Genomic DNA, 25,841 nt, shown 5'->3' with positions numbered 1-25,841 from the left:
GATACCACTGCACTCAGGTGATAAATGAGCAACACTGCGGTCATTCAGGCAGAATTGAATGATTGTTAAGCAAATCAGAAAAATTAACCGGTCATGCAGACAGGTTTTTTGTGGCTCAGTTTATGCTTTTCCCCGGCTTGTGGCCCATTTTGATCACAGACACTAGAGAGACCGGTATTTGCCCTCATAACCACTGATCACTCAGCACTGTGATTTTGATTGAGCTTGGATGGTGCACTGTGTCCAAGCTAGTGCTGAGATATCTGTCGTTATATTCATGTTGCTTTGTAATGGCCGTTGATGGTGTAATTTAGAGCTTACGTTTTAGCAGCATTTTTCTTAAACACAAATGGTCTGTTTTCATATTTATTAAAATATTATCTGAAACCTTTGGCTCAGCTGCAAACTCTCAGATACTATACAGAGTTAATGCACTCTGATATGTCATGTTGTGTGAAACCCTCTTGTGAGAACTCATCATGTTACTATGCTTCAGTAACTGAGCACCAGCTGTTTTTGTGAAATGGGTTATGTTTAAAAACAAAGTAGGGTGTGCCCCCTTTGTTTTCTAAATTCCATACAGAGGAAGGAATACCTTTTAGGGATATTCTCTATATACAGTACTTGTCGGTTAGTATGTATCATTATGAAAGGGAAATGTTTGTTTTTAATCATACAAAATAGCTCAGTTGTTGCTAAAGTAACAATATATATTGTAAACTACATTTATGTCCCAAATATCAAACGTGTGGGGATTTAATTCACCATGAAGAGATTTTAACTATCTCTTTTCCGATAATTCAGATTTGAAAGGTGAATGGAAATCAGTTTTTTAAATAAGGTTCATGATGAGCGTGTCTGTATCATGTGGATTACTGTCTATATTATATCCCAGAATCATGCGAACTGTGTATAAGAGCCTAACAAAACTGAGCGTCACTATACATTTCAAAAGACGGTAGACAAGCACGTTTTTATTGAACAAAGAAAACCACAGTAGCTCTCGCTGTTGAACTTTCACAGAACAGCACACTTTTGCAAAACACTAAAACAATAAGCAAAAAGAAAGGAAAAGCTTATACTTGATGTTCCAATAAAACCAAAGGGAAAACCAACCCATATATATCTTGACTTTGCAAGCATTTAATTGATATACTGTTGTCAGAGTATCATATCAACTATACAATCATTTAATGCAAAATAAACTCTTTGAATTCGGATGTCTTGACGTCAACCAAACTGTCTGACATTAGCTCTGGGCAACCGTTTCAACCCAATACTAACTTTATTAACTGTTCATTTCTTTGTTTTACAATTTGAAGTGGATTAAATTAGATGAAACCAACTTTCTCACACTGTTAATTTTACACCCATTTAATAGGCCTCAATAACAGAATGCCTAAGCATTTCATAGGATGCCCCTGTCCTGGTAAATCACAGTGATAAATCACACACTGATGATTTGGCTAGCTCAATTCCTATTCCACTGGCACCCAAGTAGTAACTGTACATTTCCAAAGCATTAACATTACTATATTAAAAGGTGAACTCTAGCTGGTTTAATGTGTATCATTTTCTTTTGGTGAATTGCATTAGTTTGTTTTAATAAAAAATAGTGAAGATAAAGATCTATATTTCATTCTGACTTCATAGACTCTCCTTATATTGGTGATGTACCATTTAAAAACCGTTTGCACTAAAACAGAATTCAGCATATATATATATATATATATATATATATATATATATATATATATATATATATATATATATATATATATATATATATATATATATATATATATATATATATATATATATATATATATATATATATATATATATATATATATATATATATATATATATATATATATATATATATATATATATATATATAAATAAAATGATTTTCTCTGCGCTCTACATCTTTTCTTGGTTGCATTGTGTCTAATCAGCAGCGATTAGACACAAATGTGAATTAATAAAGGCCAATTCATATTTGCACGAGGGTCCGTTTTGGCCGACGTAAAGTAAATGTCGTCCACCCGTGTCCGCGGATGTACAACTGAGCATGCTCCAGTTATCTTCCAAAATCCAGTTCAGTTGGTGCACCTCTACCTGGTTTGCCAAGAAAAAAAAGGAAATAACAAAGTGATGCTCGTTTTGACGAGAGGTTTCTCAAGGAAATCTGCTGTTAACCAAATTTAATAATTTGTCTTTAAAGGAATACAAAAACGGACAAATAAAGTTGAACTTCTGGCAAACAACGTTATGGTGCATTAATCGCTACCAACTGAAATGGAGTGTGGATCGGGAAATGCACATGCCGGATCGAGCGCAATTGCAGTACCGCAGCTATCCAAAGACAGTATGTCTGAGGCTTAATCACGAACACTGACACAGAGTAGCAAGTAGAAACAGCATGAGATGGAGGTACATAAGTAACTATTCTTATGTGTGAATAGATTTGCAATGAGGAATGCATTCACTTTTTCTTCAGCGAAAAGGATACATTTAATTACTTTTTGATTGTCATTCAGCTGTAATGTCAGTGAGTTTTTGGTTTGTATAAGTGCGTCCTGTTGACCCTCCCTGCAGCTGTACATTCATGCACATGTGCATGTTATGTTCAGATGGGTTTGTTTTCTAAACTAGTGTCACCTGTTGGGTTGAGCTTATTCACGGTTGAAGCCACGAGTTCTGGCCTGTATGTGGTCGGCTGAACGGACCCTTGGATTGGGTCAGGTTCGTGGCTCAGCAACTGTAATAACTGATTGGTTGACATGTGGTAAATATTGCACGTACTCATGAAACATGTAAGTGGTTATGCAGTGTGACTGGCACCACGTCGTAACCTGTAGTGAATAATTTAGTCCAGAGACAAAGAAACAGCGGATCAACAGTCAGTTGTAATCACCACAGCAAGCTAGAGAAATTATTATTTTCTTTTTGTACATTGACCTTTACCCAACATGACGAGACAGAGTAGCTGTGCAATAAACAGAAAGGGGGCACGATAAGGCGGCTGCATTTTTCTGACAGCAATCAGTGTTCAGAGTTTGAAGAGTTCAAACTATTTTAACTTTTAACTACAGGACACTGTATTTAGGAAAGGTTTTCGTCAATGTAAGAGCAGGAGTTAAATGTCATATTTCACCAGAAAGGCAAAACGAGTAGGATCTTGTCAAAAATAATATCAATTATAGCGAGATAAAAGGCCATGTGGACAAAGCTTGGTCCAAAGACCTGGGGTCCGCTTTCACCCACTGGCGAGCATCGTGACCCTTGTTTTGTTGAGGAGGAGGGGCCAACTTTGAATGCTGTGTTCACACACTGCAACCGAAAAATCCTACTCATTGTGTCTTTAACATCTGGGTTGTGTCCATGGCAGTGGTTTGGTTCAATTCCTTTGGGTGAAATGAGGATTTATCTAAATGAACAATAATTAATATTCACTGAGGGTGGAGTAAGGGCTGAGTTTATGTCCGGCCCCAACTGTGCTGGGGCTGGTTGTCTTTTCATGCAGAGGTGGTAAATAAAGATTGGGTTGCACCTGAGACTGTAGCTGAGCTGCGGCAGTGTTATGTGAGTCTTTATGAGGCTCACAGATGAGATGATGCACAACACGATCTTCTTCTCCCTCAGGGACGCTGTAGGAACCAGATCTCATTCTGACGGTTGATGTGAGCTGGGTTGGTGTAGCCGGCCACAATGAACGAGTCATTGGCAAGCACACCAGGGGAGTCCAGCTGCTGAGCCATGGCATTGATCTCATTAACGATGGTCACTTCATTGGTGGGACCAGTGAAGGGCCTGAAAGAAGGAGGGAGTGGTGTATGAGCACGAGGCATCAAGTCTTAATTTGTTCTAGCACTACTGATCATTACATTATTAACAATCAATGTCAATCGGTGTAAACGAAAAGAGGGAATTGATTTAGGAATCGTAAAAGTTAATTCTCTACTGACCTTGTGTATACAGTATTGGCGGGCCAGATCTCAATGGCGATCTCATTGTCATTAGGTTGTGGGGGCTGGGCCTGATGCTCAATGGGAAGGAAATACGCCACAACGACATCATTGGATATCACAGAATGGTTCTCATCTGTGCGCACCACTGTGACGATGGGCAGTGTCATGCCCAGGTAGTCACCTAAAGGAAATGGCAATTGTCATTATTACCTGTCAGGCTGGCCTGAAAAAATACTGGCTTGGGGATTATCATCAACAAATGAAGACAAGAATGTGGATATAAAAGGTCAGAACCTTTTTTTATGGTTGCTTGCTGGTCTACTTACCCAAGGAGTTCTGCTGGCAGATGTATCTCATCAGCTTCATGAAACCATAGCAGATGCTCTGTTCGTACGTTTCCTCACGCATTTTTACACAAGCCCAGTGGCCCTTCTCGTAATGGCGCTTTTCCCACAGCAGCTCTCCACACTGAAAAAGCACAGATGACCACAGGCGAGTTAGAACTGTAGGTACTCGTGATTACTGTGTTAAATTGAATCTTATGAAACTGTGTTAAATTGAATCTTATGAAACTGTGTTCTGTAACAACTTCTGGTTGGATGATGAAATTGAATCCCGTTTAATCAGCTGCATCAGTCAGTTTTACAGACAGTAAATACTCTGTCATTCACTTAATGTTAAATAGCCAGAAAAATGACATACGGTTAGAGTAGAGCTTCCAATCTGCGTACATTTTTAATTATTTAAATAGCTAAATCATTAATGAAAAGAAGTCTTTGTTTCGTACATAAAATATATTTTACTCTGACCTGTAACCTGCTGTTTGAAGCATGTTTCCTGTCAACATGCTGTCCTTTTACAAGGCACTGAGACCTGCTCTAAGAATAGGGACCCATGACTGTCCTTTGTTTAACCGGAGTCTCTAGCCAAGTTTGAATGAACTAATTAACTCAAGTTAAACCAATTAACCCTCTTTATTTATACAGCCCCCCAAGGACTTTAAATGGCTTATTGTATTGGGGACAGGGTTGCAAAATTCCGGGAATATTCAAAGTTGGAAACTTTCCACGGGAATTAATGGGAATAAACTGGAAATGTTGGGGTAATTTAACTGTATGTACCTTGTCATAAGACATGCATGCAAACATTTATAATACAACTTTTAAAAATGACTTTTTTGACATTTTGTGAGTAGAACTTTATTCTTTCATCGAACAACAAAAACATGGTGTTTTTTTTTGTGTTTTTTCCGAATCCTTTCAGGTCTAAATGCTTTCTTCCTTGACCTCATCAACGTCCTCCTCACTGCTGTAAAGTTAGTCTACTGTATATAAATAAACTTGGTATTAAAATGAACATGGCTTCAGTTTACCGAGTAATCAATATGCTATATGACAAACAGTGTTGGGAAAGTTCACTTTCTACATGAACTAGTTCAGTTCATAGTTCATAATTCAACATTTTGAACTAAGTTCACAGCTCCAAAAAATGAACTAGTTCAGTTATTTTTTTCAATATTTTGCGAGCTATAATTGAAATCTCTGTCTGCAATACCGCTCTTGGCCTCTACGCAACTCGGCGCTCTCACACTTGCCAGGCATAGGGCTGGAACGTTCAGATGCAACACTGATGACAAAGACGTTCAAAAACAACAACGTTTTATGTTTACGTTTATGTTTCTGGTAGACAATGTTCCCAACCAGCTGCATTAAGGGTCCAGCTGAGCTAGGCGTGCATAGTCTTGTTCTCAACTACATTTAAGTTCCCTGTTATATGCTTTTGCACATTTTTTTCAAAATTCCCAAGATTCCCGAGACAAAATTCCCGTGGAAACTTTCCGGAAATTTACCGGAAACTTTCCGCCCCTTTGCAACCCTAATTGGGGAACACAATCATCTTGTCAAAAATAAATATCTGACCCATACTCGCATAGAAGAGCTTTTCCCTTTTTATGTAGAACATACAAATGTATAGAAAGGTGTCGGTATAGACCTGTACAATATTTGTTGTGGTCCAAGTAGTAGAAGTCAGATAGATACCTTCTCTTTGCGTGACAGGAGTGTAAAAGGGATGTCTTCTCTGTTACTGCGTCCTTGGTTGTTGCTGGTTAGCTGTTGGATGGGCTCCGCCATTTCTGTCAACAGACAAACAACACTTAATAAGTTTAAACGGTGGAACAGAAAGGGTAACACCATTTTGATTACACAATTACAACATACATACAGTACATATTATATCTACAGTTTTTTTATTTTACTTATTGCATTTTTCTCATAACATTTTGTGATTTATAAATAAAGTGTACTATTATTATTATTATTATTATTATTATTATTATTACAACTGTTTTCCACTCGCAACACATCTAGACTTGCAGTCTCCCGTCTAATCTGTATAAAACATCCTCACTGCCAGTGATCTACTACAATGTTGGTAGTCTGTGTGAGAAAAGGCAGCCAGATGGGCAGATGACTGTGCCAGGATGTCACAGAGAGTAATGTTTACTGGAGCCGATGGAGTGAAGCTGCCCAAGGCCAGATATATAGACTGGTATTAATAGAGAGGGACTACAGCAGTAGCCAATGGCTTTGAAATATTCTCCCAAAACTTGAACAATGTTTGACAGCATTTTATGTATCAATGTAATAATAATAATAATAATAATAATAATAATGCATTTAATTTATATAGCGCTTTTTATAATACTCAAAGACACTTCACATAATTAAAACATCCTAAAAGCTAAAAAATAAATAAATAAGAATAGCTAAAATACAGGTAAAACAAATAAATAGGGACTTTGAGTCGCTCGGACCCTGATAAGAAAACAAAAAAAAACAATCACACATTAAAAGCAGTTCTGAACAGGTGGGTTTTGATTTGCGATTTGAATGAGTGCAGTCTGGGATGAGTTTGGGGAGAGAGTTCCAGAGGGAGGGGGCAGATATGGAGAAGGCTCTGTCACCCCACGTCCGGTGCTTGGTCCTATGTGGGATGGACAGGAGGTCGGCATCAGAGGAGCGGAGCTGACGGGATGGAGTGTGGTGGTGGAGCAGGTCGGTGAGGTAGGAGGGGGCCTGATTATGGAAGGCTTTGTGAGTGAGGAGAAGGATTTTGTATTGGATCCGTTGTGGGACGGGGAGCCAGTGAAGGCTCTGGAGAACAGGGGTGATGTGATCACGGGAACGGGAGTGGGTGAGCAGGCGAGCAGCAGAGTTCTGGATGTATTGGAGTTTGTTTAGGATTTTGGAAGATGTGCCAATGTAGTTTACCCCCTTATGGAACCGTGGCCAAATTACAACTTCTAACCAACCATGGGAATTTAAACTGGCTCTAGATTATTTTGTTACATGCACGTTGATATAATTTTGCCAGTGTGGACCATATTGCATAATGCTACAAGTGGGCCACAGCAGCAACTAGTCTACTAAGTTGTCATTGCATTAAACATTAACAGCCTTGATCAACACAGCACACTCTGTCATGATAATGCCCATGTTGACAGATTAAATAATGCCCAAGGTGAACCCAATTTAATCAAATGTTGTCAATCAATATTATGAGGGACAACTGGGTCAAAGGGATCTGTGGTATTTGGGTGATCGATCTTTTGACGTGTGTGGTTGCGTGCGTGCGTGTGCGCATGTGTACTTCTCGGCATTACGAAACCTATTCAGCAGGATCTCATGAAATCAAGGTTACACAGTAAATCACAGAGCAGCAGGACGGTCTCAGCATGGATAATGAGCACGTAGGTTTGAGGTAGTAAAGTTTTACCTGCCAGAGACTAAAGGAGGGGCAGAAAACATTTAAACCGCTGCATGTTTATCCACACGCACGCACGGCCAAGCAAACTCATCACCAGTTTCTATAGCAGCCCCTCTAGAGCCGCTCGGTGTTGACACAGAACAGCGACCATGCTCTTGTTGTTGTACCTGAGCTTTCTAATCAATAAGGGTCTGTAATCACGTCCCACTTACACCCTGACTCCTGTTCCACTAACCTCTCCTCCACAATGTTCACTTTCCGTCACATAATATTGAGATATTCTGTTTGTTATATGAACGACAATACTTCCCATGGGGTTCAGACTCTCAGACCATCATACTCCAGAGTAGCACCACTTTCCAAACAGGGTGTTCAATGCAAATTGTTATTATATTAGCATATGTATAATATACTAAATGTATGTGCATTTACTTTGTGCCAATGTAAGAAACAGACACAAGAAGTGTTCAAATGTCAGCAGTAGCAGACATGGATTTAGCACAGAATTTGAACATAATATCCTGACATTATGTCCGAGTTTTGTAGGAGGGCATAAATAAATGTCACAAATTCCTAAACATCTAGCGGAAGTTTTAAGGTGTTGACTGGCCGTGCTTCCAGGGGAAATGCACATTGTTGGGTACAGACCTCAGAAAACATGCTCATACTTGTTGTCATCTGTTGGGAGCACACTTACAAAATAGAAAAATGTCAGCATGTTCTCAACCGATTAGTGTGGTGGAAAGATTATCATGCAATTGAGTACATTGTTATTTGGCAGAAGAACACGCCCGTTTCATTTGTTTTTAGTTTCTTGGGTGTGCCAATTCATTTATTATCTATTTACGAAATAATACTAAGACATGGTCAATTTTGTAACTAACCTTTCTTTTAGGGTTCACTTATGTGACATTATAAACAGTGACATTTTCATTTTGAGAGCGCTCTTGGATCAATTCCACCTTGTTTACAAGTTTGAAGAAGCCTTTCGTGTATCCGCATCAGTTAAGGAGTTCTGCTCTTTTGGCCTCCTTTTACTTCTCCTTTTATCCATTGAGAATAATGTTGTCTTTGTTTCCAGCAAAGAGCTTGACTGAATATCAATACATATCTGGACGTTCACCCACATCCTCTCGAAAGCCATTATTACATTATTATTCATTACATTTCATATAGCTGACGCTTTTATCCAAAGCGACTTACAATCGTGTTACATTCATACACCGTAGACACAGCTACAGGGAGCAATTCAGGGTTAAGTGTCTAGCTCAAGGACACATTGACTAGGGCAGGGATTGAACCGCCAACTCCCTGATTGAAAAACGGACCTGCTAACCACTGACCCACAGTCACCCCGCCACTCAACTAAACTCCTGATTTCAAAGTCATTGAAAAGCTTGCTTGTACTGCTTGAAAACTTTGTCTTTACCTGCCGCCATTTTCTCGCGAGCGCCAGATTGGTGGATGAGTAATTACTAGCCTGACGTGGCATTTTACTTGCCACCGGCAAACGGGCAAGACTTATTGTCGAGCCCTGCAGTCAAAGATGTAAAATGGTACAGATCATAGATTTCTGTTCATATGACACACATTGCTACGGATACCATTTAAACATTATAGGTGTAGCGTATGACTGTAAAAAAAACTATTTAGCAGCTACAGAGGAGTTCTAGTTGTATATTTAGCATTAGCTAATGTTAGCCAATCAAAAAACTGACAAGCTCCAACATCAACCCTGTCAACTTTACTGCATTCCAATTGTGGCAAAGGAGTTTACTATGGCCTTGACCTGTGTCCTTAGCAACAGTATTGTAATCCAGGATTTAGCAGCCCCAACCTCAGTACCAGTACAGGCCAGGTAGCTAATCCCCTCTGAGTCAGAAAGCCCCACTAAGTGATTTCAGTCTTCAACTAGTGCTGTAATCTGAGGGCAGCCGGGGGAGAATGTGCCTGTCAGTGTTACTGGATTCTAAGTGGGCACCCAAAAGTCTCCTTCTCAAAATGTTATTATTTTCTTCTGGCTTTTCTCAAAATATTCCTATTTTCTTGTTTTATTCCTTGCCTATTAATCATTGAACAATTATTTTAACAAGTTGAGGGGAAAATAATCACGTTGGTTGAACTGCTCAGGACTTTTAGGCATATTAAACTGGTGATGTCACACAGACAGTGCTTCATTTAAAAAAAAAAAAAAATTAAATAAAAATTAAAAAAAAAACTTTACAAATATTCGCCATACACAGGTTGAACTAAAAGAAAGCTTTGATGTTCACTTTGTTCATATTTTGGACCCTAAAAGGTGAGGGACGATAAAGTATGTTTAAAAAAATAAATAAAAGCATTTTATTGCTGTGTTGCAGAGTTGAAAAACCTGCTGTTGTTGTGAGCACATCTGGACTTAAATGAAAAGTTGTACTCAAATGTAGGTACTGATGAGGTATATTTAAGTATACAATTTGTTAGAGAAAATATTAGAATGATAATAGGCTTCGGAGATAAGCCCATGGACATATCAATGACTGAAACTACATTTTTCCCCCATTGATGTGATTTCGCAACAATAAACATAGTTTTAACTTTCAAGTTAATTCTCTCAAAAGCTGTGATATCACTTTAAAAAGACTGCAAATGGCAAATGTTTGCACTTTTTGAGTGTCAATTAAATTAAAAAATGTTGATCTCTTGTAGGGCGGTCTTCAACCAAAGATATTCTTTGTCAACTAATACTCATATGATTTTGTCGACTAAATTGATTTAATCGACAGATCTGTAAAACTGAGTTTGTCCATAAAGACTCACACAAACAGAAAGCGTTAAATCTTTACCAAAGACGTGTTCATATGTTTCTTGGCCATAAGTCATTAAACATGACAAAAAAAAGCATAAAGAACGACCAATTTGTTGACTGTTCGACTTTGAGGGGGAAGCCCTGATTCCTTAGTCAGACCCTGCAGGTCTGTTGGAGGCCATCTTTTCGGTTCAGGTGTTGCAAAGCAGCTCAACCTTGAGCGTCCCAAATAAATCATAAATATATGGACCCACAAACCACAACTCTGCCAGATGAGTGAGGATAGGTTGACCTGAATTAGTTTATCAAGCAAAGTAATATGACTGCTTGGACACACTTTACGAGGCTTTAGGAAAAACATACTTTCCATTCATACAAACATTAAGAGTCCGCGTCGCTCTGACAATCAACGCATGCGCATTGTACTTTTGAATCAACTTTACCATACAAATTCCAGGTCAGTCTTATGGCTGATGGTTTTAAAATATATACTATATTGTGTGTATATATAGAATGAGCTCTATATTGCATTTATATGGGATCATGCAAATGGTAGATGGCAAACTGTATATCATTTTAGTGGATGAAAGCAGAACATTAGAATTAGGCGAGCAGATGACACTGCCGTTCCAAAGACTCAAATATTTTAACCATTTGCTGTCCTTTGCTACAGAATTTACAACCAGATGTTACGTAGCTCTTGCACACAGAGAAAGTTCTTTGTAGTTTGCAATAGAATATTAAGATAAACATGAAATGTGTTATAGTATGCAAGATTATTTTATTTTATACATTTTATTCTGTCAATTTAGCAACATAGTCATGCACGTTATTGGACAAGTATGTGTACAAATACAAGGAATTTTACTCTTTTTGAATTTTTCATTTGCTTTCAATGAAGAGAAATAGATATCCAGCTAAAAACAAGGACAAAAAAAAAAAAAACAGGACTGGTAAATAAATATTTAACTACGACAGATATATACAGTATATATTTTAAAAAAAAAATCTGTATAAAAAAAACAAAACAATAACACAATGTCAATCAAATCAAAAGGTGCAACATCAAAACATCTGGTTTTGTGTGAGCAGCCAGTGTTCATCACCGCATATTTTATTCATCAGATTATCCTTTGCATTCCCCAGCTAAACAAAGCTCTTCATTGGACGCAGCTTCAAACAGTGCGTATACTGTGATGATGGGATTTTTTTGCCTATTACATTACAGTTGAAATAATCAAATATTTCAATAAACTCAAATTAGTGCCATTCACTTCATGAAAGGCACTATTTCTGCAAAATTGTCATGTTCTCTTTTTTCTTTAACCATCTGGGCAATTAAATACAACACAAAACTACAGATAACATATGTTCTATTTGATCATTTTTCTTCTATTGAACTTGTAACTTGGGCACAACACATTATAGTATTACTATATTATTAACAATACTACTACTGCTTTAGTTTTAGACCATATTCCTTCATTTTGTACCTGGTTAAAGTTTCTTTTTTGACAAATTTGTAATATTGGGCTATATAAGTAAAATTACATTTCATATATTACATGTCCGATAACCTCATCTGTGCCCATTACCCGACTTAAAAAATGCGAGTTCAATATTAATGCGTATTCCTAACACCTCACTGTACTTGTGATCCCTTGTTTTCTGTGCAAGAGTTAAGTGCGACAGAGCACGTTCCCAATTGTTTTTTCACTAGGAAGATATTAAAATATCCATGCAAATCCCAATAGACCATTTTTTTCCTTTTTCTTTTTACAACTATTCATAGAAAAACCACAGGTGTTTTCTGAGATTGCAGTATTCTAGACTTCTATGATAGTGATATTTAACTACTTCTCATTTTCTGGTTCCTAACAGAAATTCTAGGGATCCAATGATCCCACTTGAGGTAACGAAACTTGTTGCTGTAGTTTGGCCGTTTAAATTACAACCCGTCACCATGCAAGAAGTTTAAGAAACGCATTTGTCTGTGTTTGGCCTTGCATAATGATTTCTTAATTAATAACATACATTTTAGTCGAAACAAGCACAGGGGATGTGATGACCTGGGTGTATCTATCGATATGCATCACTGGAAATTAGGTCAATGTACTTGGTGCTATGCTTTGAAGTGGAGCCAAACATTTATTTTGTTGTTGTTTTGACTTCTCTGTACACCTCAAAGAACATGGCTAAAATAGGAGGGACTATAATCTAGTATATTATGTCAGAGTTGTATGTCTCTCGTCCATGTCGTGTTAATTTCTTTCTGATTTTACCTTGAGAAACTTCCACTTGGTGTCCCCTCGCTACTTCCTGCCAGTAGTGCAGCAGTCGGTCATCGTCCATGGTTTTGTCCTCATCGTCGTTCCCCGAGTCTGAAAGCTGGTCTTCCGAGAAAGACTCCAGGTCCTCCAGCGTGATCATCCCGGTTTCTTCGGGCCCGCCGCCGCCGCCGCCGCCGCCGCCGCCTCCTCCTCCACCGCCATTCATTTGACAGCCACCTGGATCCATCGCTGCTCTTCAGACTAGCAGCTACCCACCGAGGGGAAAAATACCCCGAAGGGTTTGACTGGACAATCAAAACAAACTGCGAAACTCGTCAAAGTGTCCTTTCCCCTTCGGACGTCCGCGCGCTGCTCGTCCAGATTATTGCTGCCGCTACTTTCCGGTCAACACACCAGGCACCACGGAGCTGTCCTCGGCACATTGAACCATGTGTATATTCGCCGTGGTACATCGGACTTTAAGCGAGACGCATCCCTTCACCCGCGGACTTAATATTCGGCCAATAAACCAAGAAAGAAGTCGACTCCCTCTCTCGCTCGCGCGGAGCAGAGTGACTTCTCTCGCGGTAACCCGAGGTTGAATGTGATGTTTACAGGAGATGAGGGCGGAGCACGTGACGCTGCGGGCTCCTACGACCGCCCCCTTCTCCCCCTGCTGCACGAGACGAGAAAGGCCCGAGACCCCCCACCCGCGTGCAGACGTTTCATCCAGTACGAATCCCAGAAAGGGCCAGGATGGAAACGATAACGAAAGCCTTGGAGTCGAACTGCATCTCAGCAGTAGTTTTTAAGTGCATTTTTGCATACTTTTTATATGCGAGCACCGATGTCTATTTATTGTGTGCTTTAGCCCATGGCTGCAACTCAACAATTATTTTCATTATCAATTCATCTTTACATATTGATTAATTGATGTAACCCGTCCACCAGAAGACCCCAAAGGAAAAATAGCATTTTGTAGTTGTTGCTCTGACCAAAGCCCAAAGATATTCAATTAGCATTACAAATGGATAAAAGCAGACATTATTGTATGGATTGGTATTTGTTTTTTGTTTTTACAAATAAATTAAATCCTCAATTAGTTATCGAAATAGTTCATAATAGTTAATAATCAACTTTGTCTTTTAACCGACTAATCGTTAAACCGATAACTAGACTAGACGCTGTTTTTCTGGTCTATTGTATTGTAATAAACGGTGCTCTCTTTTTGGTTTCAGTCACAGTGACTAAAGTTGCTCATTTATATGTAGCCTCACACCCTGTGTAGTGACCCCCGCTTGCTTGAACACATGTTTTCACTTGCATCCCGACCCTTTAAGACATTGATGAATGTCTCAACAACAGGACACCGAGTGTGGGAGAGTGTGTGCATACATGTGTCTGCATGCCAGCGATAACTGCCTCTGTAAATGTAATGGGAGAGAGAATACAGACTCATGGCAACATACTTCAAACACACAATGAGCTATGTGGACACAACGTCCAGAAGACCTTAAAAAAAGAGGGATGAAAATGCATTTTAAATACATATTTTTCTTTATTTTAATAATGTGTCTTTAACTGTGGGAGAGGGTAAACAAAAATGTCCACCCTCTGGAGGATAATAAACAAACTTGAACTTGTGTGCTCGGGACAGACTAAGCAGGATTTCCTCTGATCTGTGTCACTGCAACAGCCGACCACTATGTTTCACTCTTCAACTTGCACGTAGAGAGGACATCCTCTCATTTAAATACACACATGCAAAACAGGCACACACACACACACCAATAAGTCCCTCCCATTGTTGACATGCAGTTGTGAGAATTCAGCTTAGTGTTGGTTTTGATATTAATAACTGCCTACAGACTGGCTTTTTAAGCGATGTACTACGTCACTTAGCTCCATGGCCCTCAACCAATCAACTGTTGACCCTTGCTGAGCATGCTCAGTGAGTCTATCATTGACGCTCTCCTCTCCTCTCTCCTGTCCTCTCCTCAACCTTTTTTTGCCTTTTAACTTCCTTCACCTCCTCCTGTCATTGCCTGAAGCTCTTTTGCTTTATACTGGTTTGTTCATAAAATTAAATATTCTTTTTTCATCTTTATGTTCATATGGAATTTGTCCCACACGATCTGACTTATTTCCAATGCTGTGTATACAGTACAATGCCAAGTATTTTCGTCATCAATAATCCTTGTATTACCATTTAATGTAACATTTAGGATGTAGGTGTTATTGCGTCATATTTAGTAAAATAAAAATCTCAATCCTTTTTTCCCTACTGCCTTCCTGTTCCTGCCTTCTGACTTTCTACTATCTTCATACATTATTTGCAAACATTTTCTTGGCAGCCCCAGCTAAAAGTATCAGACAGCTGCAGTTCAGAGTGCAGGAAACAAGAAAAAACACCAGTTATGAAATTATAGTCGAGCAGTATTTCTTTGTGTCCTTTGTCCACATTCCACTCAGACACAAACAGCAACCTCAGTAATCTGGTACTAAGTAATCTCATAATCTGGACCGGACCGCTGCGTATGCATTGCCTCATTGAGCTCCACCTGTCAATTAACGAGAGCGAGAGAGACAGTTTGCCTTTGGAAACAGCTTGTGGGCTCGTCTCTCAATGCGGTCTGCTTCTCTCCGACACGCACACTATACACGCTGCAGAAGGCGTCATATTACCATGTTTTTATTGATTAAAAATAGTTTGTGATTGTGCTTATTACACTGTAAATCCGACAAAAGAAGTTGGATGGATACAACCTTGTAGAGACAACGTTGTTCATCTTGGATCCCTACAACAGGCCAAAGATGTAAAGTTGCCAGAGAAAAAGGTCATGATGACCTCTAAATGAAAATGAGTAATTCTCTGTCTCTTAGACATGGTCAGACTTCCATCAGTTGTAGCTGTACTTTGTCAGCATACTAACAAATATGTTTATATTCCCAACTGTTAAATGTTAACATGTTGACATCTAAGAGGAAACGTTGAGCATGCCAGCTTGTTAGCATCCACACTGTGACTGTAGCCTGTTAACATCTGGATATTTCAATGCAATGTTTAGCATGTGGAGTTGATAAGATTAGGTTTCCCTGTATGAGTGTTTGATGGTTGTCTCTGTACATGTGATAGACTTACGTATCCAGTGTGGATCCAGCCTCACACCCAATGTGCGCTGGGACAGGCTCCAGTCCCCCTGAATGCACCATTCTGCAGGAACTAAATTAGGCTGCCAGCAAAACACGATAAACGGCAGCACGGTTTAAAGCATTTACACGGTTTCAGCTGTATCACATCTTAAGACATCACATTGGTCGTAGTCATTTATTGTTGTCATTTGTCGTATTTTTAGAAACTTTCTTTAAATTAGACCTGCAATTAAACCTCCTGCTTCATTTAATCTCCATAAGGGGTTTGTCATTGTCTTCAATTGTTACCTGTTTGATCAAATCATCTTGTAAAAAAATGGCGTTGCATATAAATAAATATATATAGGTTCTCTTAGGAATTTAATTTGAAATTAATACAAATAATCCTCTTTTCAGTCCCGCATATAAAAGATGTACCTTTTTAAATGAAAAATAAACACACTCTTAAAATATCCCTCCACTCCACACTTTACAAACAAACATAACTACTTAGCCATGCTTAATAATGTTAGTTACGGTTTGTTAAATGTTTTTGGACCAGTCTTTAGCAACCACCTGTTTAGTGATCCGTTATCAAGTTGGAACCGTATCATATGTGATAAAGCACAATCCTGACCAGATGGGCTGGTCTCCTCTCACAGAATGTTTAGGTCTCGGTGATATAGCTGTTGATGTTTTCTGAAAGGTCAGTGGAATTAAGGGTTGTAAATTTACCCTTTGCCTTTTGTTCATATAAGCTCTATAATGCACATTGGGGTTTTACCTCAAAGAAGCAGATGTGTACTTCTCAGTTTCCACTTAAAGAGGAAAGCCTGATATATATTGATAAATATTTTCACATAACAACAGGGAAAGTAGGATTTCTTTTCTGTTCTGTATATGTCATGTAGCAGTGAAGGTTTTATGTTTTTTTCTTATTTTGTAGATTGCCTTGTTTTATTACCTAACAAAATGTATAATCATTTAGTCAGAAGAAATATACACATCAAGGTATTTTCTATCCCAGTGGTGACTGTCACGGTGTTTTTAAATACCATATGAATTATTGAATGTTTGTGTGTCTTTTCCCTTTTTTAAGTGTACAACCTCATTTCAAAGAAATCTGAACTATCCCTTTTAAGATTTTTTTATGTATACTATTTACTGCATTTTAAAATATATGTCCAAATGTTAAAGTATAGCCCTATATCATTATAAAAATATGAATATAAAACTATAGATGTGAAAAAGGTGAAATTTATATAAATGTATGCTGACTAATATAATTTGGCCTACTAATTTGGCCACATCTTATCATCACTATTTACAAATAAATACAGGTAAATGGCTTCTCGCCTGTCTCAAAATCCATTTTTGTAACCAATTTATTCCAAAGGGCAGCCCACTTTTCTAGAGTTTCTAGAGCAGCAGTTCCACACAGCTGAAATTGAAATTGTAATGACGTCCTATTATCTGTGGTCATAAGGATGAATAGATATTGTTAAAATGTCAATCTGACACACTGCTTTCATCTCCTCCCATTATGAGGATGTGTGTGTGTGTGTGTGTGTGTGTGTGTGTGTGTGTGTGTGTGTGTGTGTGTGTGTGTGTGTGTGTGTGTGTGTGTGTGTGTGTGTGTGTGTGTGTGTGTGTGTGTGTGTGTGTGTGTGTGTGTGTGTGTGTGTGTGTGTGTGTGTGTGTGTGTGTGTGTGTGTGTGTGTGTGTGTGTGTGTGTTAGTGCTAGTTGGTCTTATGCATTACCCCCTTCGCACAGGAAATGGCTGTCCTGTGTAATTATCGATGGCCTACGTATCTCTTTGTCACTCTTCCGGTCAGGTGCTGAAGAAGTTCATGTCTCGTCTGGTCCAGAACCGGGTCATGGCTCACAAAGACTTGCGGACTCTCGGCAAATACCAGATCATCCTCGCCAGGGAGCAGTTTCGCAAGAACCCACCAACATGCATCAAGGCACGGACTCTGCTCTATGAATTTCTGGGCGCTATTGTGCAATATACTGTGTGCTCTAGTACACAGGTTTACATTTTCTGATACGCAGCCTTGCATAATTACTGGCAAACTGTAAAAATGTAGTAAAAGATTAGCGGAAATACAAAAGCATTTATCAGTAAATATATTTTGTTTGCTGAAGGAAAAGTAATATTTACAGCGATCAATTGGCAGAAATGGAATCTAAAAATATTAATATAGTTTTCTTGAATATATAATCCCTTGATATAACAATCATGGGTACTCTTCAAGAAGCCGGCTGCAGTGTAGTCCAGAACAGACAAACCAAATGCTGTCTTTTTGCGTCGTTATACTCCTCCACCTCTAACACATGAGAAGTAGGAAAAATGGGAAATGTCTCAAGTGGAATATACAGAATACTTACGTGATTATATTAGAACGTTTGAAGAGTAAAATGAGCTTGTGAAATATAGTTACAGTAGGAGAGTGAAGAGTGATGTTTGCATTATGTATCAACTGTTAGGAGCCAAAGAAAAGGACAAAGCTTTCCTTTTTATTTTACACTCTTCTTACTATTTAAATGATTTAACTAACAATATTGTTAATGAAGCCATTTATATATTATTGGTTGTATTGATTGTTAATTGTACTAGTTTTGGGACTCCATAACGTTGTTCACGAGGCTAAAGAAAATATGAAATCACAGTGTGGTCAAGACGGTTTCTAAATATGACTCACCTAGATTATTGGATTTGTTCTGTATTTCCATTTAGAGCTTTTAGACCATTGTCTGGTAGTTGGATGAACAATTTATGGATTTTCTGTCCGAGTTGAGATTTTCCAGAAAGCATCAAAGTATTAGTATTTATTAAATAACATTTTTAAATACCAATTTACATTAATTACATTTTATTTGCAAAAAAAGAAGAAAATCATGCATTAATGTATTTTGAAATGCATTAGAAGCAGGATATTACACGGTATTTATTTTCAAAACCTTTTTACATTCAATTCTTCTGAAAATGAATTTGGGGACCTGACCTGCTCTCCTGCTTTGTAGGGTCCGCAGCAGGGAATGCTGGAGGGCGACTTTGCCCTCTGCATCAGCCTGTACCATGGCTACGAGCTGCTGATGCAGATGGGGCTCAGGTCGCTCTTTTTTTACTTCCAGGGAATCATGGACGGATCCAGAGGTCGGTCACATTACTTTCAGGCTTTCATTGTATTTCACACCGCCGATGGATCGGTGCCCCTGGGTGTTTTGACACTTGATAGTGTGTAATGTCTGTGAATGATGTTTGAGATGAGCCCTCACCTTGCCCTGTTTGGTTCAGAGATGTTCAGGGCCAGAAACGAGCTGCAGAGGACCCCCGTCTTTATGGACCTTTACCATGAGATGCAAGCAATGTTTGTGAAGCCATCTTCTGGTACCTGAGAACTCATACCATACCAGTCAAATTCATGAGCCATTCTTCTTTCTTGATTTCTATTTGACTAATATCTGCTACGGTTAATCCTTCTAGGTCCAGATGAGCCATTCATTTATAGTCACCCCAAACTGGAGAAACTGGAGGAGGTGGTGCTTCAGCACTTCAGGCGGTGGGCTGAGAGCTCAGCAGACAATAATGGTGATATACTTATTTTAGCAGTACTGTGCTCTGACTCTGATCCAGTGATTGTTTTGGGTTAAAACTGAAATGAAATAAATCTCTTTGGGTTCTAAATACAGCAAAGAGAAAGACACTGGCACTGTGTTGAAGCTGTTTAACCTGCTTGCTATGCTTACCCTAAAGATTCAACATTGGAGTTGTATCATGTGATGTGAACAGTGAACCTAGACTTGGCAGCAAATGCAAAAATATGTTGGATCTTCAGCCTAAACATATAACATTTGGAGAGGATTGCTGCATCTGAATTAAACCGTCACATTAAATTGGCTGACGGTTACTGAAGTCATTTTAATCGACCGGTTTCTCTTCTGTCTCATTAATGTCCAGGTCCTCAGGAATTAAGCACGCGTGTGATGATCTTTTCATCGTTTCGTGAGAGCGTGCAGGAAATCGCAACCATGTTGAACCACCATGCTCCGTTGATAAGGGTCATGACCTTTATGGGCCAAGCTTCAGGGAAGGGAGTCAAAGGCTTCACACAAAAGGAACAACTGGAGGTAGACTGACTTTTGGCTAAGTGCAGATTTACAGTAAATATAGTAAATTAAGAAATATAAAAATGTATTATGGTGATAACAATCACGTTTCAACTATACAACTATATTTTTCTAATGAACATTAGTGGTAAAAAAACAATCGTATACAAAAAATAGTAAATTAAAGAAACATTTTATTTTGAACATGTACGCAACAACCTCAATTTAAGTTGCTGGCACAGGTATGAATTTACAAACTATATTTACTGTATACTGATGGCTATACGCGTGAGTTTAGGATGAAAACATAAAATAGAAAGTTTTAAATGCTTTCACTGTTCAAAGCTTCTTTTCACTTGTGTCCTAGGTGGTGTCCAGGTTCCGCCAGGGAGGCTTCAACACACTGGTGTCAACCTGTGTCGGGGAGGAGGGGCTTGATATCGGAGAGGTGGACCTCATTGTTTGCTTCGATTCACAGAACAGCCCCATCCGCCTGGTGCAGCGAATGGGGCGCACTGGACGTAAGCGGCAGGGACGAATTGTTGTCATCCTGGCTGAGGGACGCGAGGAGAGGGTGAGTGTTTGAGTTGCATCAATAAAAGCAAAATGAAACGAGCCACGGGCCCTTGAGTTAAACCTTAAATGTTCTTCCAAATGCACATAACCACACACATATCCACAAAACCACCTGTACATAACTTTTAACCTTTGTTTCCCTCAGACATACAACCAGAGCCAGAGCAACAAGCGCAGCGTGGACAAGTCCATTATCAGCAACAAATGCGGTTTCCACATGTACCCCAACAATCCACGCATGCTGCCTGAGGGAGTGAAACCCCACCATGCATAAGATGCACATTCTCTGTGGCCAGTTTGACCATCAGAGAGCAACCAGGCGGTCTGTCAGGGTCGACAGTCCCACACTGAGGGATGGGCCTCTCTCATTCACCCTCAAAACCTGAGTGAGTGATAAGGCATATTTTGTTTATACCAAATGTAGATTGAGAAGAAAAAGTTACCTTGATTGGAAAAACTGCCCATTCTGAATTTTTCTGTGCCTAATGTGGTAGTTCGGCCGGGTCAGTGCAAAGTCGGATGGGTTTCTGAGCAGTACTGAATATTCCCCTGTGGGCATCCACCATGAGGCTGGAGGAAGATGAAGCTCATCCAACCCTGAAACAGTCCCGTTTCATGTCTCTGCCCAGTGATCTTCCACTCCAGGTCTCTTTCTTTCTCTTGTCTTTGTTGCACAGGTCTGAAAAGTACCAGACCATAGAAGACAAATCTAAATGAAGATAACATTGTTGTGAGCCCATTTTTAGGCTAGCTTCAGTTTCAGGCCTTGAAACCCACATATAGTTTAATTGTTTATCAAGACCCTTAATAATGATTAAATAAAACAAACCTTTTTGTCACTATGACAAAAAAGACACCACGTTGGCAGTGTAGACTCTGAAGTACAACACATGAAGGGTTTTTTAGCCAAGATGTGATGTGACAGCCTGCTGCCATCTTCAAATATACCATTAAGGCACATTGAAGGTAGTGAAATTGAATTAAGACCATAACGTGTTGTAGAAAAGGTTTTTCAGGTTTACTAAATCCTAACCCCAGGGTTTAAGTATGTGCAATAATCTTGCTATATTTTCCTGTGTGTCTTCTGTTAAAAGCTTGAATATATTGTTAATATTTACTTACCTTTTATGATGTTATTTTATGTCCCATAGGAGGAAGTTTCCAAAAGTGGACCAGCGTCCAGAAACCTATCTTTGTGGGAGTGGAGACACTGGCAGCACAAAGCGCTTCCTACCCATGATGTTGATCATTCCCTCCGCTGCCACCACTTCATCAAGGTGATGGAGCTCATAGACGGCATGAGAGAGGAAAGTGAGGTGAGAAGAGGAACAACAACAAGTTCATGTTTGATATTATTGCCGTATATTAATTCTGTGCGCTCCAAGATAAACGCTGATGTCTTCCTACTCTGTGGCTTGAAGGATAATTACTGAACTTGGGTCTTTAGTGTATCAACAGCTCATTAAGTTAGTCAGATGAGCATGTAACCACTAATTCAAGGTATAGGCAAAATAACCTAACATTTGCAAAGATCTTTCATTAAAAAAAGAAAAGTACAGAAGTCTCTGTTTTTGAAAGGGAGACCAATCTTTATAAACTCACCAGGCTGGATGGAGTCAGCTGAGTTTAATGAGAACAGATTGTGGTTTGTGTTGCGTGACTACATTCATCATTTTGAGCTGGAAGGCAACTTTGTTTTTGAGCTTGTTGTCTTTTTTTCTCTCGAATTAGATTCAAGACCAAAAAAAAGAAAAATACTTTCCTTTTGAAATGTCAGTAGGAAATCTGAACTTGTGGCACTGGAAATATAATGTGACTTTTGATCAATATATACTTAAAACATATTTTTTATAGTCGGGTGAATGAGTTTTTCTCCTTCTGTAATAAAGCTGCTGCAAGAGCATTTAGTTTCCTTCTGACCTAATAGCAGCTTTAGCTGCTTGTTGAAGGCAATCTTTTCTGGTAGTTTGAATGGATCAGTTATATCAGAAAGGACATCAAATCTAGTTGAAGTGGGCACATAGTTGTTGTTATGTTGAATCTTCATAATGTCAACAGAAAATATGTTTTACCGATTCTAAAAGCATGCTGTTATGGTTTTATAAGCGGTACCTGTTTTTTTATTTAGCCACCATCATACTCTTCCTGACATTGTGCCTATCCCTTCCCAGTATGAATCATATCACTTAAAAATATTATTATTATTATTATTATTATTATTATTATTTAAGACCGTTCCAGGCCTCCTTGTCTCACCATCTGCTGTTTCACAAGATTGTACCATCGATAACACATCTGAGTTTGTTCAAATCCTTGAAATTAGGTCAGAGATTATGGTAAAACTGACGATTGGCTGAACTAACAAGTGGGCTTTTCTAACCTTTTTTTTGTCCCCCAACGTGGTTCACCAAACAAGGGGAGGAGAGAATTAGCCCACCTGTAAAAGCAAGAATGAATTACAGGGCGAGATGGCAGCTCATGTCTTGCATGCCTTTATTGATGAATTCAGGTTAAGAAACTTCAATTTAAGCATTTGATCAAAAAACATCTCAGTACAACATTATTTTAACCTAAAGCTAAACCTTCAACCATTATTATTATTTTTATTATTATTTATGTTACTATTATTATTATTTATATTATTATTATCAATATTGCCATCAGTTGCAACGATCTTTAAAGAGTTGAGAACAGGCCCCGTTCTCGAAGCATATTATTTGACATGCTAGCGTCACTATAGCGTTTAAAATGAACTACTAAATGAACATCAGCTTTGAGCTGTCAAGTCATGATTATTAATGCAAATATTGTGTTGCCGGTATACTGTTATACAGCCCTGCACTCCAGTTATTTGTACACACTATTTAATAGGTAGGTCTGATTGTTTTGTATATTTAATTTGGTTCGGTGTGCTTTAAATAAGAATAATCCTGTAATTGACATGTTAAAAAAAATACAGATCAGGACATAAAAGGATTTGCAAATAATAAATCAATGTTAAGTGGATTATTACAATGTAACCGTAGGTGTAAACTGGCCTATATCTTTAAATTATGATCAGCTAAGAAAACCACAGAAATCTTTAATATTGTGACCTTTTCACACTAAACACGGCCCTTTGGGTTTATTTTCACCAGGGAAACACCATTGATAACGTTTGTATTCTATTACAATTTTGTTGAAGACTGTGTTAATTACAGCTCAACCCAGCCACGCCCAGTGTTTGCTTCCAGGGTTGTATGTCAAACAAAGGGAGGGAGGAAGTACAGGAGGTAGTACATGGTGTGAAGAAATCTGTGTTTATCTGTTGTTGTTGGGTTTTTTTTTAATTGCTTGTCACAGTAAATACTGCAATGACTCCAGTGGTGCAGGGATTGAAAAAGAAATGACCTATATATATATATATATATATATATATATATATATATATAATATATATATATATATATATATATATATATATATGATTTACAGCCTGTACAATGGCAGACTGCCACTTTGTGTCTTTTTGTTGGAGACTAACATTTCAAAAACAAACCCTGATGATGAGTCACTGCCCCTTCATCCCGACACCCTGGTCTCACAGGAGAAACCTGCTGATCAAGAAGAGTCTGTTGTTTCAGGACTGAAATATTTACTATCCATGAGAGTGTATAAATGTGCATGCATGTATGTATGTATATAATACATAAACAAATTATACTATACCTGAGACCTAATAACTAAAACTAGCAATTATACAATGTAAAAATACAGTCAAGCACAATTACTCGAGTCCAGTACTCGAGACAGTGTACTTAGTCGCACACCTCCACTTCCACCAAATGTAATCAGAGTAAATGTTAAACAAATTGTAATCTGGATCTGCAGCACGTTATGCATAAATAATTAAAAAAAAAAAAAAAATCTGTTTTCAATGTCTGAGATGCAAAACCTCTTTTGAAAGATGTTAAATAGTTTATAATTCATTTAATTGAATTTTCCTTTCATACGTCAATATTGCATGTTTTCCAACATGGTTTCAACATTAACTCTCCCTTTTAGAGCTGATGAATTTAGAAGATTCAAGAGGTTGTATTGTTAGTATTATTTAAGTCCCATCTGGTAATCATCCATACTTTTGACCAACAGACGTGTTCCTATCAACGCACAAGCAGCCTCCTCGTCTTTACTCTGTCGGGGGGATAACATCAGCCACGGCTCACTTGCTTGGCCCTGAATTTGCAGAGAGGCCCTCTGATCCTTTGCGTCTCCAAACAAAAGAAGGAGAACAACGAAATAAAGCACCTGAATGAAAATCCAAAGATTGATTTTTTTTTCTTATACATCTTGCCCACTCACGTCCTTCTTCCTTCCGTTGATAGCTGTGCACTCAAGAACCCATTAATCTAATTTGAGGCCATTTTCTGTCTGGGTGAGTTCAAAACCATGCTGTGTTTTCCCCTGCGCTACCTCTTTCTCTGCATGAGGAGGAGACACGAGGCAGGCCGGCCTCCTCTCTGTGATTATGTAACGCTTCTCTGAACTGTTTCATAAAGCCAGGAAGCTGGAAGTAGGTTGGGCAGAGATGACCTACATATGGAGCGTACTGGGCTGAGGAGCGGGAGATGAAAAAAGATAAAAAGAAGACAAGTTCATAGAAAATTAAAGTGACGCTAAATTATAGACTAGACTTCCCATTTACAAATGAATTATTCAGATATTGCAGATTATTAGAATACATAGTTGATAGTTAATGTAGAATAGTTGGTTTGATTGTGCTTGAGTTGTTTAGAGTGTAAGACACTTCCAGGACCTCAAAACATGCCATGGCTTTACATAAGAGGTATTTATGCAAAGTTTGATTGACTATTTTGCATTAATGCAACAAAGACAGAGGTTTGCAGATCATTATGTACTTTTCTTTTCAAGGGAAAAAATCCCTATTATGTCTCGCATGTAATTATTGCTTGTTGTTGTTGTTGTTGTTGTCTGAACAGCTTGACATTGTTGCTCGTCTAGTGTCACCTGCTGACGTCTGAGGAAGCTTTTATAAAAGCCTTGAACTCTTCGTGTGCCTATAGATCGTCTTTTAATCTGAGAATTATTACAATGTTTCTTGGGTTTTCAAAAGTCCGTCTATCAATAGTTTGCAGTCTTTGGTGCGTCATTTGAATTAGTGCAGCTTGTGTTGTCAGTTGATCTGCATCCAACCACTTTAAAGAAACCAGGATTTCTTA

At 38.5% G+C, this 25,841-nt stretch overlaps 2 protein-coding genes across 2 annotated transcripts in view; one reads left to right on the top strand and one right to left on the bottom strand.

Annotated features, from left to right (window-relative positions):
* The window catches only part of fancm (FA complementation group M), a 37,461-nt gene that overhangs the window by 3,276 nt on the left and 8,344 nt on the right, over positions 1-25,841 (top strand). The window contains 12 exon segments of the mRNA XM_034563260.1: positions 17,769-17,900; positions 18,961-19,093; positions 19,235-19,327; positions 19,424-19,528; positions 19,898-20,067; positions 20,414-20,620; positions 20,768-20,878; positions 20,880-20,949; positions 20,952-21,012; positions 21,131-21,170; positions 21,172-21,267; positions 21,774-21,938. Coding sequence (XP_034419151.1) covers positions 17,769-17,900; positions 18,961-19,093; positions 19,235-19,327; positions 19,424-19,528; positions 19,898-20,067; positions 20,414-20,620; positions 20,768-20,878; positions 20,880-20,949; positions 20,952-21,012; positions 21,131-21,170; positions 21,172-21,267; positions 21,774-21,938 — 1,383 coding nt within the window.
* soul3 (heme-binding protein soul3) lies at positions 1,921-13,410 on the bottom strand. Its single transcript, XM_034563259.1, has 5 exons — positions 12,813-13,410; positions 6,014-6,108; positions 4,301-4,442; positions 3,972-4,155; positions 1,921-3,816 (listed from the first exon to the last, which is right to left on the bottom strand). Exons 1-5 carry the CDS (start codon positions 13,045-13,047, stop codon positions 3,645-3,647), a joined length of 828 nt encoding a protein of 275 aa, XP_034419150.1. The 5' UTR covers positions 13,048-13,410; the 3' UTR covers positions 1,921-3,644.

Source organism: Cyclopterus lumpus, chromosome 22 (genome assembly GCF_009769545.1).
Source record: "Cyclopterus lumpus isolate fCycLum1 chromosome 22, fCycLum1.pri, whole genome shotgun sequence".
NCBI lineage: Eukaryota > Metazoa > Chordata > Actinopteri > Perciformes > Cyclopteridae > Cyclopterus > Cyclopterus lumpus.
This window is presented reverse-complemented; position numbering and strand designations above follow the sequence as displayed.